Genomic DNA, 17,339 nt, shown 5'->3' on the forward strand with positions numbered 1-17,339 from the left:
CTTACCAAACAGTTTCCTCTACATTAGTTGTTAGCACTTCTTACATTTAATGGGATCCTATGATTAACTGGCACAACAGCCAAATGATGCTAGCAACTTTGGTTTTGAATTGCTACATAATGTACTATTTTGTAGTTATACACTATACAAAACACACCAGAAATCAAGTGCTCCTATAACAAAAAACCCATCTGACTAAATCACTGACTTTGCTGTTGTGTTTTTTTTTTTCCTAACTTTGTTCATTTTCAATCTTGATAGCAAATGTGTTTTTTGTTTCATGGCCTGAAGAGGTAATTTTTCTCGGAAAGAAGCTAACATTAATGTGTGCTGGGCACTGTCTGATAGCTTGGTTCTAAGTCCAAGGAAGTTGCCCTTGTCTTCTAAGTACTCTACAGAGTAAAAACGCTTACCAAAATCCAAACCATCTTGAATTAAACAAATCTAAATGAGGAGCACCACCATTCTTTGTGCGTTTTTAGTCTTTGCTGTTACCAAATGAAGAAATGCAGTATATTACACCTCTATTGATGTAAATAAGGCTCAAACATCTCAATTTCACCCTCTTCCTAACTCCTTCCCATTGAATGTTGACTGCTAGTGACACTTTATTGAAATTACAGCCCATAGCTTTTGCTCCAAAAAGAACGAAACACCCAAGAAAAGCTCATTGCTTTAAAATCAAGAATCTATAAAAGCAATGCCACACTAATTCTAAGGTGCTTCTAAGCTCTTTGCTCTTTTATACTGCAGCATTTTCAGAAGGAGTCATGAGATACTGTCAAGGTCCAAGAAATAACTAAAAACAAAAAATAACCTGAGACTCTTTCTCTGCATTACCACTAGCTGCCCAGTACGCTAGGTCACCTTTACAGCAGTAAGAGCAGCAATCCATGCCACAGAAATCTTCACCAAACAAGAAAGTACAAAAAGAATTATATTAGAACAGTAACATACATTTGTCTGTTTTAGGGAGGGATATTTAAAATTAAAATATTATATAATCATAAGAAAGACCAGATATTCCTTGCTCTGGCCTTGGGCAACCAAGAAAACAAAGCCTGTTTTGTATCTCAAAAATTAAAGAGAGACTTGATAGAAGTAACAGTGCTCAGTGCTTGCAACCCAAGTTAATTTATACTCTTGTTAGGAAGTCCAAATTCTAAAGGCTACAAAAATTCTGTTAAATCAAGGGGTAAAAAAAATTCACTTTAGGACAAAGTTATGCACGATGAAAGAAAGGCATGTCTTCAGTGAGAGAACTGCCTGCTGTCGGATGATTTCTTGCTAATATGTTTAAAGATTTTGGACTTTTCAACTTTTTTGGTTTTCTGATAGCCAAATCCACCACCGCCTCCTCGCTTTTTCTGCTTGCCTTCATTGCTGTTGACGTCTAGAAGCAAACATTAAGGAAATCAAGTAAAAAAGATAATGAACTCCAACCTAACATCCACACAGGGAAAAAACCAGTACGTACACTATTGTCCCTCCACAACCCCATTCTCAACAATGAAAATGTGGGAATGTAGGACTATGCAATAAATTTCCAGAAAATTAGGAGTGGCCACATGACTGTAGACTAAAATGAGCAGGTATGATTTTAAACTTCAGTGTGTAATAGTCATCTTAATTATTTCTTCCACATAGTAAAATTCATGACAGTGAACAGGTATTTATCAGTTTAATCAGGAAGTTTATAGGAGCACATTAAAAAACCACCTCCTGTGTCAAAACAAGTGACTATCATTTCTCTTTGGAATTAATTTAGGAATGCCTGAGTCAAGGAGCTGCTCTTCCTTCCACAGGACTTGACATGTATTCATTTCAGCTGACATTTACTCACTGTTTACAAATGGAGATGGTAACCCAAAATTTGGTCCTCTAAGGCCGGGTGTGGTGGCTCACGCCTGTAATCCCAGCACTTTGGGAGGTCGAGGTGGGCAGGTCATTTAAGGTCAGGAGTTCAAGACTAGCCTGACCAACATGAAGAAACCCCATCTCTACTAAAAATACAAAAATTAGTCGGGCGTGGTAGCACATCTATAATCCCAGCTACTCAGGAGGCTGCGGCAGAAGAATTGCTTGAACCCAGGAGGCAGAGGTTGCAGTGAGCCGAGATTGTGCCACTGTATGTACTCCAGCCTGGGTAACAAGAGCAAAACTCTGTCTCAAAAAAAAAAAAAAAAAATTTGGTCGTCAAGTCCCCCTCAGAAGTTACTACCATGGCACTAACGCACAGGCCTCATTTCAGCGGCTGTTTCTTCTTCTGAAAGGCAGAAATTATAAATCACAACTGAAGCAACTGGAGGTACTCCTTTTGCCTTTTATCATAAATAACACCTTTTGCTGAACTTGCCACTTTCTTGTATAAAACTCTTCAGGGGCTCTAAGAGGATTACAACTCCTTGAAAGGTCCCATCCTCTCTTTAGCTTCAAAACATCCCATTCACCTAAGTACCCTGCACAGTGTGGCCTCAGCAACCACCGTGTTTTGCTATGTTACCTATGTTTCTGCCTGGAACGCACAACTGCCTGTCTCTCCTTGTTCTACAGTCAAATTTGTCTTTTGAAGGCTCAAGGCATTATCTGCCTTGTCCCTATAACTCCATCCTAATGTTTAATACCCACTTGCCCCACCCAACCTCTATGTCCTGTGCTAGCACAGACACTGATCAGGACAAACACTGGAGCCTCCAGTCTGAGACGGAACATATACCAATCTACTGCAAAGCCCAAAATGCCCCTCTGTCAAGCTTTTGTTCCTCAGTTCCAAGATAACTTGATTAAAAAAAAGGATACTCAGATCAACAAAGGGAGGCACCTTGAAACCAAATGACAAAGCAACTTGAGGCAAATTTAAGTTATTAACATTAAAGATCTGTTTCAGAGAATGGGAATCATAGGCGCGTATGTACGACTTATATGCTTCCTGGGATGACTTATGAAGAAAGTAGTTCTTTTCAATCAATTTCTCAAGCTGAAATGGAAAGAAACACGGGTTTTAATAAACAAAAACAAACAAAACCCTCCAAAACACCAGATTTCAAATATCCTAGAGCAAAGTCACTCCATAGAAAACATTTAAGGAGGGCACAGAGTGGTGTTAACTAGAATAGTAAGAAACCTTATAGACAACAGTCCAATCCTCATTTTACAACAGGGTAGACTTTATAGGACACTGACTGCCCAATAAACCACTACAAAGACAGGGCTGGAACAAGGTTAAGGTTCTTGCTTACTCACAAATGTTTAAAAATCACATACCTGGGACTGAATGTCAGAAATTTTAGACCAGGAAAAGTCAAATTCACTTAATGGAACCTAGAAACCGAAAGTATTAAGATTAGTAAACCAGGATGATCAGCATTCAGGTATTGGGTACTGAAGATAGGGAAGGGTGACCGGGCCTATGGAATTCCTTCAAGACAGACAGGAAAATGTGCTTTTCCTAGTCTCCCAATGTTGGTGGGAAAGTTTCATCTTTGCTCTGCTGAGTTAGGCAATCTGTACTTCTTTCTTTCTGAAGGGCAAGGAATTGGACAGGGATCGAGTCAGTAAAGCACTTTTCTCTAAGAATCTTTACTATCCTGACTGTTTGGAACCATGAAACAGCCTAAGGCTTCTACTCAAAAGGACCATCAGCCCCCTTTCTCCATGTCAGAAGATGGTCCTAATACGACACAGCCCTGTATTGAGGCTTGTGACACTACAGGTCATCATGACCACAAACTCCTACAGGGTGGATCTGTCATCAGTTATCACTCATTAGATAACCAGAAAAGCAACGGGCTTATGCTAGGTGCTGGAGAATAGGTGCCTAAGTCCTGGATTCTGCCCTTGGAGAGCTTGTGGTCTTGTGAGGGAGAAAGCTAAGTAATGAAATGTCAACTTGATGAGCACCTGTTCTGTGGGAACAAGGAGGAGGGCAGGAGATCAGAGATGGCTTCCCAGCAAAGACAGAGGCTAGTTGAAACCAAGCATTCTGGAGAAAGTGAACAAAAGCTGTAGAGAAATTTCAGGGCACTGCCTGTAGTTGCAGGGTAGAGGAAACCTATCGGTAAGACTATGCCAGAGACGCCATGAGGATGCAAATGTCAGGGAGGAGAAGGCCTGATACGCATCCCCATGGCTTAGCAATGTAGAGGCCCATTAGGGTTCTGATGGATTCAATTCCAGTGTGACACTACAAAGCTAAAGCCAAATTAAGCTGGCTGGGGACCAAGAGGGAGGTAACTGGCAAGAATATAAACCATTATTCCGATAAGGCAGACTGAGGAAAGGCAACAGACGGTAGCTATCCTGCAGGAAGGGGTAGAAGAATAGGTTTAAGGTTAAGGTTACTTTTTGCAGTGAGAAATTTGAGATGGTAAAGTGCTAACTGCAAAGAAGAGACTGTAGGCCAAGAGTTGATGAATAGGAGACAGAGGGCAGTGAAGGAGGCAGAGATTAGCGTGAATGAGGATTCCCCACTGTATCACACAAGGTAAGAGGAAGGAAGGGGAGCAGAAGCAGAGATGACTAGGTGTGAGGGAGCTTCAAAGGAGTGGAGAAGGTTTCAAAGAGGCCTGGAGGGAATGGGAGAGGAGAGGCTGGGACACAGAGGCGTTGGTGAGTAACAGAGCTAGAAGGCTGAGTCACGTAGGCAATTCCTTGTTTTCACTTCCTGGTCTAGAAGTACATAAAATCTTACTTAATTGCCATCAGAATGGTTGTAATAGTACTGTCCAAACTCAAGACTCCTCTGACACATGTAAAAATGGTGCTTGCTAACAATCCCTACACCAAGAGAAATCTTTCTCCAAGTAAAGATCGTTACCTTGGATTGTTTCAAATAGCGAAGAAAACCCAATTCTTCTGGACGCAAAATGAGCAAGGCATGCCCTCTCCCATTTAGGCCTCTGGCTGTTCTACCCACACGATGAATATATTCCTTTCGTGGAGAAAGAAAACCTGAGTTAACACAATGACTTCCACATGAGCCCATTTGCGTATCTGTGTCCTGGGTATGTGCATGTCTGCACTGGGATGGGGCACTGGGATGGTGCACTTCCACGGGACTGGGCCACACCCCACAAAGCAGGGCAGCAATCCCTCTGGCGCACAGCACCCCCAAAAGGTAACAGGCCAATGACTGAGGCCAAAAAGGCTGGACATGATGTCTGCATTAACAGTGATCTAATAAAATAAGTATTATGCATGCTTCGTCATCAAAATGGCTTCAATCCATTGTTTGTTAAAAATACTTCTCAATGAAGCTTATTCTACCACATATCCAGAAGCTTATCTACCTCCTTAAGCAATTTTATTTCCTTCAGACATCTGCTGTTCCTAAGAGATCATTCCAAGGATCTTATTTTCATAACTTAAGTTCCACTGATACTTTTAAATCCTCTTGCACGGCCCCTTTGAGCCCTGAAAAGCCTTAAATACTTATCAACACCAGAGGAATACTGCAGTCACTGTATAGTAGGGATAAACCTTTCGAATGTGGAATGCGGTTTCTGTCAGGCAACTAGGAGAATAAGTGAACTCCTTAATGCAGAGTCATTCTGAATATACCCCAAGGACGCCAGTTACCTTAGGGTCATCAGGGGGGTCATACTGAACAATCCAGTCGACTTCAGGAATGTCCAGTCCTCTTGCTGCCACATCTGTACACAATAGTGTTCCTGAATCTGCATTGCAGAACTGGAAGAATGTGGTTGTACGCTTATTTTGCTTTTGCTTTCCCTAGAATTAAATAAAAACATCCGTAAGAGCTGGAATGTTAAGGTTGTCTATAGGAAGTCTAGCAGTAGAACCCCCAAATTGTGGAATTGTTACTCTATTTTGAGCTCATCCCTTGGCCTATGTTCTATTTCCCGACAGTTCTGCAAGCCCTTCAAGGAGGATGGTGTCTTGTACTCCTTGGAAGTCCTCACAACCCTCCACACCCAGCAGTGCTCCCCACATTCAGGGTCCATCACCTAGTGGTGATCTAACTACTCAGAACAATATTTGGAGGAGTGGGCAATAACTCCAATCCTACAACCTCTAGGATTTAATAAGCATACCCTGTTTTCAATGAGCTCGTTATAATCACTTACATGAATGGCCAAGACGGGCAAATCAATGTAATTCAGCAACTCATAGTGGTATTTCACGGACATACAAGATGAAAAGAAGACCATAAGTTTCTTCTTTCGGTTCTTCTTAAGGAATGTAAAAAGCAGAAGGAATCTCTTTTCAGAAGGACAAACAACATATCCCTAGAAATGGTTCAAATAGACAGATACAAATGAACCAAGTGGACATTTTCCATTTCCTAACTTGTATAATTTGATCAACAGCACTGATAAGCATAGTGTGTAAACTGTTATGCCTCACCTACAGCATTTTAAAAGTTCATTAACCCATTTGCTTTCTGAATGATCCTTCCAACAATTACATAAAAACACCAAGTAAGTTCCCTAAAGTTTTCAGTTACTGATAAAAAGTACCTGTTCAAGACCATCCACTGTTGCATTAGCTTTATCATCATCAACACCAACATACAATGGCTCCTTTTTCAGAGAAATCCTTGCCAGGTCTTCAACTTTTCGAGTTTGGGTGGCAGAAAAGAGCATAGTCTGTCTACGTGCTGAAACAGATACATATAAAAATAACCCCAATCATTTTGGGACTCTTTACCATTGCCTCACAACTACAAATATTCTGGGTAGAGATATCAGAAATGGGAGATATGATGTCTCTACAGATTCTACAGATATTATAAAAGAGATTCTACAGCTATTTTAAGAGATTCTACAGATATTATAAGAGATGCTACAGATATTATAAAAGAGATTCTATAGATATAAGAGAGTCTACAGATATTATAAGAGATTCTACAGATATAATAAAAGACATTCTACAGATATTATAAAAGGTAAAAAAGTTATAGCATGAAACAATAGTCTATAAATCTGAGAACGTAGATGAAATGGACAAACTCCTTCAAAGACAAACAACTGAAGAAAATAGTAAAACTTTAAAAAGCCTTGTGTCTTCTAAAGAAATTTTAGTTAAAACCTTCATGTAAAAAAATTCCAAGCCTAAATGGATTCCATTGGTGAATTCTATTGAACATTTAAGGAAGAAACATCAATTATTCATAAACCCTCTAACAAATTAAAGAGGGGGTTTATATATCAACTCATTCTTTGAAGTCAGTCATTACACTATACAAAAACCTGACAATGATATTACAAGAAAAGAAAACTATTGATCAATATCATTCATGAGCACATATGCAAAATTCAAAACAGAATTTTAGTAAAGTGAATTCAGCAATATATAAAAAGGATAATGGATCATAACAAAGTGGGTTTATTCTAGAAATGCAGGTTGGTTCAACATTTGAAAAATCAACCAATACAATTTACTATGTTAACAAAAGAAGAAACATGATTATTTTAATAGACAGAAAAAAAAAAATCTGACCATTTATTTCTGATTAAAAACCTTCAGCAAACTAGGAACAAAAGGGATCTTCCTCAATCTGATAAAAGGCATCTATATAAAACCTGCCACTAACTTCATATGTAGTTAATGGTAAAAGATTGAATCCTTTCCCCTAAGATCAGAACCAAGACAAGTATGTCTGCTCTCACCACTTCTATTCAGTATCATACTAGAGGTTTTGGCCAGGGCAATCAGGCAAGAAAAAAGAAATTAAATAAAGAGGTGAAACTGTCTTTATCTGTACATGATTGCCTACAGAGAACATCCAAAAGGATACAGGCAACTGGCAAGTCATACTGAATAATCATTCAGTACAGGATTAACTGTCTTGCTAGATATAAGAACAATATAAAACTCAACTGTGTATATACATGTGTACATATACATATATATGCAATGAGCCACTGGAATTTGAAATTTTAATTAAATACTCAGGAATAAATATGACAAAAGATGTGAAAAAACCTGTATCCTGAAACCCTCCAAATATTACAGAGAAATAAAATACCTAATACATAGAGATATACCTTATTATGGTGGGTTACATGACTCAATATTGTCTTCCTCCAGTGATCTCTATTCAATAAAAATCTCAATCAAGATTTGAGACTTTTTTGGAGGGAAAGGGGGAAACTGACAAATCAATTCTAAAATTTAGAATTGGACAAAAATACCAATAAAAGGACAAAAATACCACAAACTTAAAAGAGAACAAACTTGGGGCTAACATTAACTGATGGTCAAATCTTACCAGGAGGAACTGGAACTTTCACACACTGCTCATAGGAATGTTAAATAGTATAGCCGCTTTAGGGAACATCTGGCAGTTTTTTAAAAAGTTAAACATACACGAAACACATACCAGCTAGGCCACTCCTAGGTTTACTTAAGAGAAAAGGAGATATATGTCTCTACAAAGAATTGTAGATGACTGTTCACAGCAACTTTATTTGTAATAGCACTGAACTGTAAAGAGCAGAAACATCCATCAGCAGCTAAACGGACAAACTGTCATATTCATATAGTGGAATGCTACTGAGGAATAAAAAGAACTACTGATACACATGACAGCAAGGATGAAAATCAAAAGAATTTACCGAGCAAAAGAAACCAGACCAAAATCATCAAAACAACACTGATATAAATTTCCAGAAAATGCAACCTAATCTAGTGACCAAAAGCAGATCAATACTCACTTAGGGAAGAAGTATGTGTATAAGGAGGGTGGGAGGGAGAAACTGAAAAGGGGCAGGAAGAAACCTTTGAGTGTGATGGACATGTTCATTTTCCCGATTGCAGTGATGGTTTCACAGTGGTAAACTTTTCAAAGAATGTATCAAATTGTAACTTATAAATGTGTACATATGTCAATTATACTTTGATAAAGCTTTGAAAAATAAATTGTATAATAAATGGGACCACAGTCTTAGTTATATCCAGTTCATAATGCTGCAAGTACCATAACCAAGGTATGTACAAGTAAGGCAACAAATGTACAGCTCCTTGAAGGATGTTAGATGAGGTAAGAATAGTCAAGAGGTGGAGGACAGGGCCTAAGTTAAGTCTGTTTAACGTTCATTATAATTTCTAAAACAGCAAAACTACATTAAGTTGTTAATAAGTTTGATGTTTGTATTCCAAACTACCTTTCAGGTCGATTGGCACAACCACCTCACCTGGCTATGGTAAAGTTCTGGCATTAGTGCAGTTTTCCTATAGGAACAATTTTTATCTACCTCCAACAGATACTTTGCAAACCAAATCCAGATGCAACCTACTTACTTGGCAAAAGTTTAATTATTTGCTTTAATTCCTCTTCAAACCCAACATCCAAGATACGATCAGCTTCATCAATAACCAGACACTGCAGGTTCTTATACATAAACCCTGGGGTATTCTAACAAAACAAAGGACAAAGAACAACAATTAGTTGTCAGTTTAGGTTTCATATAAGGCAATGGGACAAGCACTGTATCTCTTACCTGCATATGGTCCAGCAGACGGCCTGGTGTGGCCACAATGATGTTGATCCCATTAGCAAGTTTCTGTGCTTCAGCAGATCTGTTACTGCCACCCATTATCAACCCATAGGTATGCACGTGGTGAGTCATTAGCTCCTTAAGAACACCAAAAGTTTGCATGGCTAGTTCTCTAGTAGGTGAGAGAATAAGGACTCCCGTTCCTAAAAATGACATATGGTAAAAGTCTAACTGTGGTTGTCACCATGAGTCCATAATAGCTACAATAAACTTCTAGCTAGTGAAATAATGGCAGATATAAGCATATTAAAAGCTTACCATTCCTGGGCATGAACTTTAACTTAACAATGAGTTCAACTGCAGGGATGAGAAAAGCCAGGGTTTTACCACTGCCTGTTTTTGCAGCTGCTAGAAGATCCCTAAATATTAAAAAGGGAAAGGAAGAAGACATTTAATCTACTCATTTATGATGTACTACATACATATACTTTCGGCACTAAGGCTAGAACATGAACAAGACATCTACATTGCTAAAATTGATCACCTGGGCTACATATGGAAATTGTTAAGTCAGAATTGTGCTACAACACAAATGAACGCCTTTCAAACATTGTCCTTCAAACATCAGTAATTAACTAAAAGCCTTTCATGCATGATAGATACATGACCCAACATATAGTACAAAATCAACAGAATACACTGGTATGTTCTTTATAATCCTCTAGTTCTAAAAATAGATGCCAATATCTAAGCTTCAGTGTTAATCATACCTGCCTTCCAGAAGTGGTCTGATACTTTTATGCTGAATTTCAGTCATGTTTGTAAAACCCATTTCTTTTATTGCCTTCAGAGTGTTTTCATTGACAAGATTACACAGAGAAGCAAATGAAGTATCCTCAAAAGCTCCTACACAGAAGACAATTTATCATTAGCAAATTTATCTTTTTTAAAAAGACAAATATTTTTAAAAAGTACTGCTATAGTTGCCTAAATCTGTTTTGCTTAGAAAAGCTTCCTAAAGTAAGAAAAGGTTAAACCTTAATTATTCACGTGACATTATCAAGACCGTATACCTTTCAAGTTTCTCCATTGTTAATGGCTGTGTGAGTTATAGTCCAGAGCCCATAGCATAACAAAACAAAGGGTGGAGAGGAGGTATAACCGAGGAATTTATACAAAATAAAAATACTAAGACAAGGAAAATAATGAAAGAGTCCAGAGGTAAATTAAATGTTTAAGAAATTTGATATAAAAAGTGAAAACACTGAGTATTAACAAAAACTGAATGTAAAGTCAATAAAATAAAAACTTGTTAATCTCACTCGGACAAGACACAGAAGAATCAGATACAACCACAGAATGTTAGGCTGAACCTATGTATCAAGTACTATAGTGATTCTTTTGCAGAAGGCATCAAAATCATCTGGGGGTTCCCCACACTCCACATACCCAGGGTGTAAACCAATGACTCTTGATTTTGGCATTGCTGACATTTGAGCTGAATAAATTCTTTGTTGTGGATGCTATCCTATGCATTATAAGCTATAATGCAGTGTCTCTGACCTCCACTCACCATATGCCAGCAGACTGCCCCTAGTTCTGAGAACCAAAAATGTCTCCTAGGCTTAGGATGATCGATCTTCTCAGTAGGCTAGGGACAGAGAAGGTTCCTGGGAGTCAGGACTTTGAGTGCTAAAACTGGAAAAGTTCTGGGCAAACCAGGATGAGTTACTTGTCTTCGGGGGCAAACTTCCCTGCTCAAGAGCTACTGCCAAAATGTTTGCAATTCAGATTAGGCAGATCTGGGATTGAGCCCTCAACATTTTAACAAACCAACCACCCCAACCAAACAAGCAACTGAAGCAACTCCTAGACATACCTGGTTAGAGGGAGTGAATTCTAGTAAACTCGACTTTACAAAGGAACAATGGCCAAAGGAGGTTAAACTGGTACAGGGCCAATGATTTTCCTATTACAACACAGAATGAGCCTTAGAAAAGGACAAACCAAAGAATCCTAGAAGCTGCTTGTGTGCATATAAAATATTTAGTGTCAGAAATGGACAAAAGAAAAAAAAAATAGGGAACAAAAGGAACTGAAACACCACACAATAGAAGATGAAGAGAAAAAGCAGCAGAAAGATAAAAAAAAGCTTCTTGTTGAGAGTTACTTTTTCCAGGTAAACTGAAAGTTACAACTGAACTTCAACCTATAATCCTCTGAGAGGCACATTTTAAAGAAGGTATGTCTAGAAAACTTCCTGGACATTTACCTGTCAGTCCCAGGGGCAGGCTGGGCACCTCACTGTCATCTTCATCATTATCTGGCTTTTCCACATTATTTTCTGTTTCTTTAGGAGTCTCGGCACTTTCTTCTTCAGATTCCCCTTTGTTTTCAGTTTTTGCTTTTTTTGTATCTTTGGTTTTAAAAGACAAAACCCCCAAAATTTTTTTCTTAAAAAAAAATTCCAAATGAGATCAACAAAACAGAAGATCTGTGATGTAAAGAGGTATATTTTCAAAAGCTATATTCTGTATTAATTTGTTAATAATTCCATTTCATGAAAAATGATAATTGAAGGTACAGAAAGACTTGGTGACAAAACTTTTTAGGCTTCTCAATGTATTATACCATCTCATTTAAAACCTTAAAAAGTTCAACTAAACAGTACAAAGATACTAATTATACGTTTCACACATTCCACTGAGGGGAAAAAAAGCACATCTGATTAACATAATCCTTAAAAACTCATTATAAGCACTCATTTTTTCCTTCCATGCCAATTGCTATTAATCAAAGGCTCTTCCTGTTACTAGAGATAGACTGTAAAGTAAGGGCAGCAATCCACTTGCCTGGCTGACATACAGTGGACTGTTCCTTGGCTAACAGTGATGAGGGTGAGAGAAAAGGCAGGGTTTCCTAGCTTCTCATTTCTACATTCACAACTTTCACATATCCCCAATTGCCTTTTCAGTCCTATCTCACTTCTCTTTTGAATGTTCAACTCTGGGTCAAATGGATTAACTACATGCTGGGCTTATATAAAAATATATGGCAATTAGTGATGTTGGAAAAGAAGTGACCTAGACCAGAACCCAGGACTCTCTGTAGCTCAGGACTGGTCTCTTCCTTGTATCTTATGACCACCCTTCCAGGAAACAGTCAACTCTGTAGGATCCACAAGTTCAAAAGCCATAGGTATCTTCAGCTGGTTTCCATGGCTTGTTTTCCTGGGAACAGTTCTTAAAATTTACCCATAGGTGGCTGGGTGTGGTGGCTTATGCCTGTAATCCCAGCATTTTGGGAAGTCGAGGTGGGAGGATCACTTGAGCCCAGGAGTTTGAGACCACCTTGGACAATGCAGTGAGACCCCATCTTATTAAAAAAAAAAAATTACCCATAGGTTAAAACTCCCAGGATTGTGGCTCAGTGCTTGAGAGCAGAAATAATACCACTTCCTTGGGCATACTCAAAACAAGAACTGTGAAGTCAGTAATTTTAGAACAGGATTACAATAACGTTCGTTTGTAGGCATCATGAAGATAGTCACGCGTGTTTGGAAAAGTTCAAAGCTCCTTTTTAAAGAAAACCCGTATTTCAGGTAAGATACATGAATAAATGTTCTAACTGAGGTGCTGGTAAACTTTCTACAAAGGGACAATAGTAACTATTTTAGGCTTTGCAGGTCATGTGATCTCTGTTGTCATAAAGACAACCCAATGGGCATTACTATGACCCAGTAAAACTTTATTTACAAAAATAGGTAGGAGGGATAGTTTGCTGACCCTTATCCTGTCCTACCTTTAAATCTCTGCTTGTATAAATCTCAATTAAAATGTCCATTCTTTCATGTGAGCTTACCGCAATTCTATCACCTTCAAAAAATAGTCCTTCCTTTTTCTTTTGCCATTCTTAGCACTTAGAAATTAATGATCTATTTATTCAGAAGTTTCCTACTTTATATACTTTGTAACTAAGACTCCTTTCAAAGGGAGAAATTTATGGTAGGAAAATGGGAGGAATCAAGCCAAAAATAAAACGTAACTTAAAAAAATCATTACAGTAAAGTCCCTTAATACAGAAAGGTCTGGGAAGACAGATCCTGCTACTAGCCTAGATTTCTTTATATTAGTAATTCTGCAACTCTACTTGTAAACAGGTAGAACTATAATACTATGCCATAGTATGTTCTGTTTATCATTAAAAGCCCAGATGACTGCCAAAAAAAAGACAGAAAATTTCTAGAACTCTAAGAAGAGTCTTTTCTGAGAGTGAGGTTTTCTTCAAGGTTAGTGAAACTAAAAATATATTCATCAAAATTTTGAGAAGAGTTGAAATGAACTCCCCACTTCTGCCAATGAAATGTTTCCATTAGCTACCCAGGCTCATCTCTAATATTCTGGTGAGTACAGAGAATTCTCGTATGTCATGTGCACACAAAAGTAATAGAAAGAGGAACGATAACTGTCTGTGAAAAACTAAATGGCTGAAGCTCAAAGACAATAAATACCCACCAGGCCCAGCATCATTCACCATTTTTCTCTTTTTCTTCTTCCTTTTCTTTTTTGATTCTGAATTGGGAGACTGCATTGCTGCTTCTCCGTTGGTTAACACGATGGATTTCTGGGGAGATTTAACTTTTGTATTTTCCACTGCTTCTTGAGACACATCTCCATTTTGAGCTTCTGATAAGCCCACATTCATAGAATGTTTTGATTTTCTAACCTTTCTACCTCCCATTGTTTCTTCAGACACATCTCCATTTTCAGTTTCTGACAGGGTCAGATTTGAGTCCCCTGTTTAAATAAACAAAACATATGCTGTGACAAAGAAGAAGTTTACTTAGAAACACTGAAACGCCAGATGAGAACTTCCATGGCTTCCAGACACGAATTATTTAGCTTTTCTTCTTCTTCATGTAATTAAAACAACTTACAATTTTATGGTGTTCCCATATAGGAAAAGTAAATTATCCTAAAGAAAAAATACTGGAAAAAGGAAACCTATATTGATTTCTTAACTTCAAAAGACCATATCTCTGACTTTAAGGAGTCTAGGACAGAAAAACTTCAAGGAGGTCAAATATTTAAACAGATGAGGTCAGATAATAGCAGTTACAAAATAAACCTAAGTATCTGATAAACATATGATTAACTGATACATTGAAAAAGACATTTACAACTCATTCACACAAATACTATTTCTCATGCAACTTCAAAATATTCAGCCCTAACTCTCCTAGGCTGCAGTGGGTTGAAAATTCAGTTGATAAGACCACTTATTTGCCCCAACATTTATCACACACAAATACAGTAATGCATACACAATGACATTTCTGTGAATTAAGGACAACATATATAGTGGTTCCATAAGACTATAATGGAGCTAAAAAATTCCTTTTACCTACTGCCATCGGTTGTTGCAATGTTGTAGTGCAACATTACTCATGTTTGTGGTGATGCTAGTGTGAAGAAACCTACTGTGATGCCATTGTATAAAGTAAAGCACACATAATTATGTACAATACATGTGATAACAAACACCTATGTTACTGGTTTATGTATTTACACTTCTGATCATTAGAGTGTATTCCTTCTACTTATTAAAAAAAAAAAAATAAGAGTCAACTGTAAAAGAGCCTCAGGGAGAGACGTATTTTAGAAGGCACTGTTATCATAGATGTCAGTTCCATGCCTATTGTTGCCCTAAAAATCTTCCAGTGGAACAAGATGTGGAGGTGGAAGACAGTGATACTGACACATTTTCAACAAAAAGCTTAAAAAGAAAAAAAAAGTAACAGAAAAAAATCACACAGAATAAGGACATAAACTATTTGTGTACAGCTGTACAATGTGCTTGTGTTGTCAGCTAAGTGTTAGAGTCAAAAAGTTGAAATTTAATAAGTTTATAGAGTAAAAGTTATAGTATAAGGTTAAGTATTAAAAAAATAAAGTGTAGCCCAAGTGTACAGTGTTAAAGTCTATAGTAGTGCACAGTAATGTCCTAGGCCTTTACATTCCGTCACCACAAAAAAGGTGTACCATTTTTAAAATCTCTCATGTCATAGTATTTTTACTGTACCTTTTCTATGTTTAGATATATTTAGCTATAAAAAATATTTATCATTGTGTCACAATTCTCTCAGTACAGTACAGTAACATGCTGTACAGGATGACAGCTTTAGGAGCAACAGGCTATACCACGCGGCCTGGGTGTATAGTAGATTTAGGTTTGCGTAACTAGACTCTACGAAAGTTTGCAAAACGACAAAAGCCCCTAATAATGCATTTCTCACAATGTATCCCCTCTTCTGTTATGCAATGCATGACTGTACCTAAGAATGTCCTTACCAAAGGTTCCCCGTTCGTATATTGAAAAAGATAAAACGTAACACCACCTTTTGTTCAAATTTACTTACATATACACTGAAAAGTAGTTAGTAATGCTGTATTATTATTCTATAGGAATTAGAAATATTAGAGAACTTCAAAACATATTCCTAAATTTCATAAACCTATTGCCTCCTGCAGAGTTTTTTTTTTTTTTTTTTCCCATTAATGTCTGTCGAAAACCAACCGGGACAAGGCACTGTGCCTCCAACCTTTCCCTCGGGGAGTTTATATCTTAACCTGGACAATAGGCTAACACAATTACTTCAAGATTTGTGGTCCCACTATCAGGACACTGGGACTGGAGACGAGGCAGGTAGGAAAGGTGACATTCAGGTAAAATCCTTTTCATTTAAGTCACTGTGCAGGAAACATATACATAGAAGCTCTTGGGAGGAAGTGCTACGACAGCATGTGGAGGTGGGTAGAGGAAGGCGATAGCATCAAAGCAGCTCTGTGGAAACGGCGAGACGGGCTTTTGGGGAAAGAAATATGGGAATTAAGCAGATGTGAAAAGTGGGTGGAAATGAGAAAGTTCCATGGAGCCTAATCGGAAATGAGGGATGAGGTGAGGTGAGACTTCCAGGTAGGTGGTGAGGGAATCAAAATGTAAGGTGAAAATGCAAAAGGCCGGGTTAGCTCCAAGCCTGGAAGGGAACCGGGAGGCCTCCTGCTCTAACGCTTAGCAAACTGCTCAGAAAGGTCAGGAGCAGCGCTGGAGCCACGCAACGAGGGGGCAGCAGTGCGGGTCCCGAGTGAAGGCTGCTTTTTCACTCTCCCCAGTCACACACACTGCAGGGGAAGCTGCCTCCGCCATACAGAGCAGCTGGGCCCCCGGTCGCAGGGCTCCCGCGTGGGGCTCCTGAGCCACCGCGAGTCAGCGAATCTCACCCTGCAACTTTAAGTTCCGCTGCTGCAACTTTAGGTTCCGCTGCCGCAATTTGAGGTTCCGCTTCTCGATCTTCCTGCGCAGGAGTTTCATCGGCAGGTGAGACATGCTGTCCAAGAAGTGGGTAGACCACCGCGCCACTCAGCACAGCGGCTCAATACTCCGGGCTGACGTTACTTCCCTTCCGGCAGCACGTGCGTAGCTCGGCCAACCGGAAATGCGTCACAGGAATGCTGGCATCCTGCGACACGAAAATGCTCCAGAGCAGCGATGCTTCCTGACGCGTGTACCGTAGTACCTTTGGCAACCAAAATCTTTGCGGCGCCCTCTGGAGAATTGGAGGCCAGGTCCTGCACTGGCTTCACGCTCTGCTGGTGCTAGTTTGAGCTTCCCGACTACAGGAAGACTAAAGAAAGAAAGTAAAGGGGAAGGAGGCCTCAGGTAGTCCCCATTTTTACGTTCCTAGCCTCTTTGGGTGCAGAACTAGGGTTGGCCTTCCCTGGCCCTGGGTTCCCTATCTGTGGATTCAAACAACTCTCCATTGGAAACATTAAAAAAAAAATTAAAAATAATACAGTGTAATAAGCACTTTCATAGCAT

General features: G+C 38.8%; 1 protein-coding gene across 1 annotated transcript; it reads right to left on the reverse strand.

The window, feature by feature from the left end:
* Positions 1–231: 231 nt before the first annotated feature.
* Positions 232–16,847, reverse strand: DDX18 (DEAD-box helicase 18). The gene is made up of 14 exons (XM_032250668.1): positions 16,742–16,847; positions 13,976–14,257; positions 11,734–11,877; positions 10,232–10,367; positions 9,780–9,880; positions 9,465–9,664; positions 9,265–9,379; positions 6,480–6,619; positions 6,087–6,248; positions 5,578–5,730; positions 4,817–4,930; positions 3,265–3,321; positions 2,800–2,977; positions 232–1,393 (listed from the first exon to the last, which is right to left on the reverse strand). Exons 1-14 carry the CDS (start codon positions 16,845–16,847, stop codon positions 1,251–1,253), a joined length of 2,031 nt encoding a protein of 676 aa, XP_032106559.1. The 3' UTR covers positions 232–1,250.
* Between the last annotated feature and the right edge of the window lie 492 nt (positions 16,848–17,339).

This window comes from Sapajus apella, unplaced genomic scaffold (genome assembly GCF_009761245.1).
Source record: "Sapajus apella isolate SASKATOON/1434 unplaced genomic scaffold, GSC_monkey_1.0 scaffold72, whole genome shotgun sequence".
Classification (NCBI taxonomy): Eukaryota; Metazoa; Chordata; class Mammalia; order Primates; family Cebidae; genus Sapajus; species Sapajus apella.

Coding starts and splice junctions, on each gene's coding strand:
- DDX18 (XM_032250668.1), bottom strand. CDS start 16,847: ATGTCTCACCTGCCGATGAAACTCCTGCGCAGGAAGATCGAGAAGCGG. Junction 11,878..13,975: donor GGTGAATGATGCTGGGCCTG/GTGGGTATTTAT, acceptor TTAAAACCAAAG/ATACAAAAAAAGCAAAAACT. Junction 9,380..9,464: donor GTCTGCTGGACCATATGCAG/GTAAGAGATACA, acceptor TTGTTTTGTTAG/AATACCCCAGGGTTTATGTA.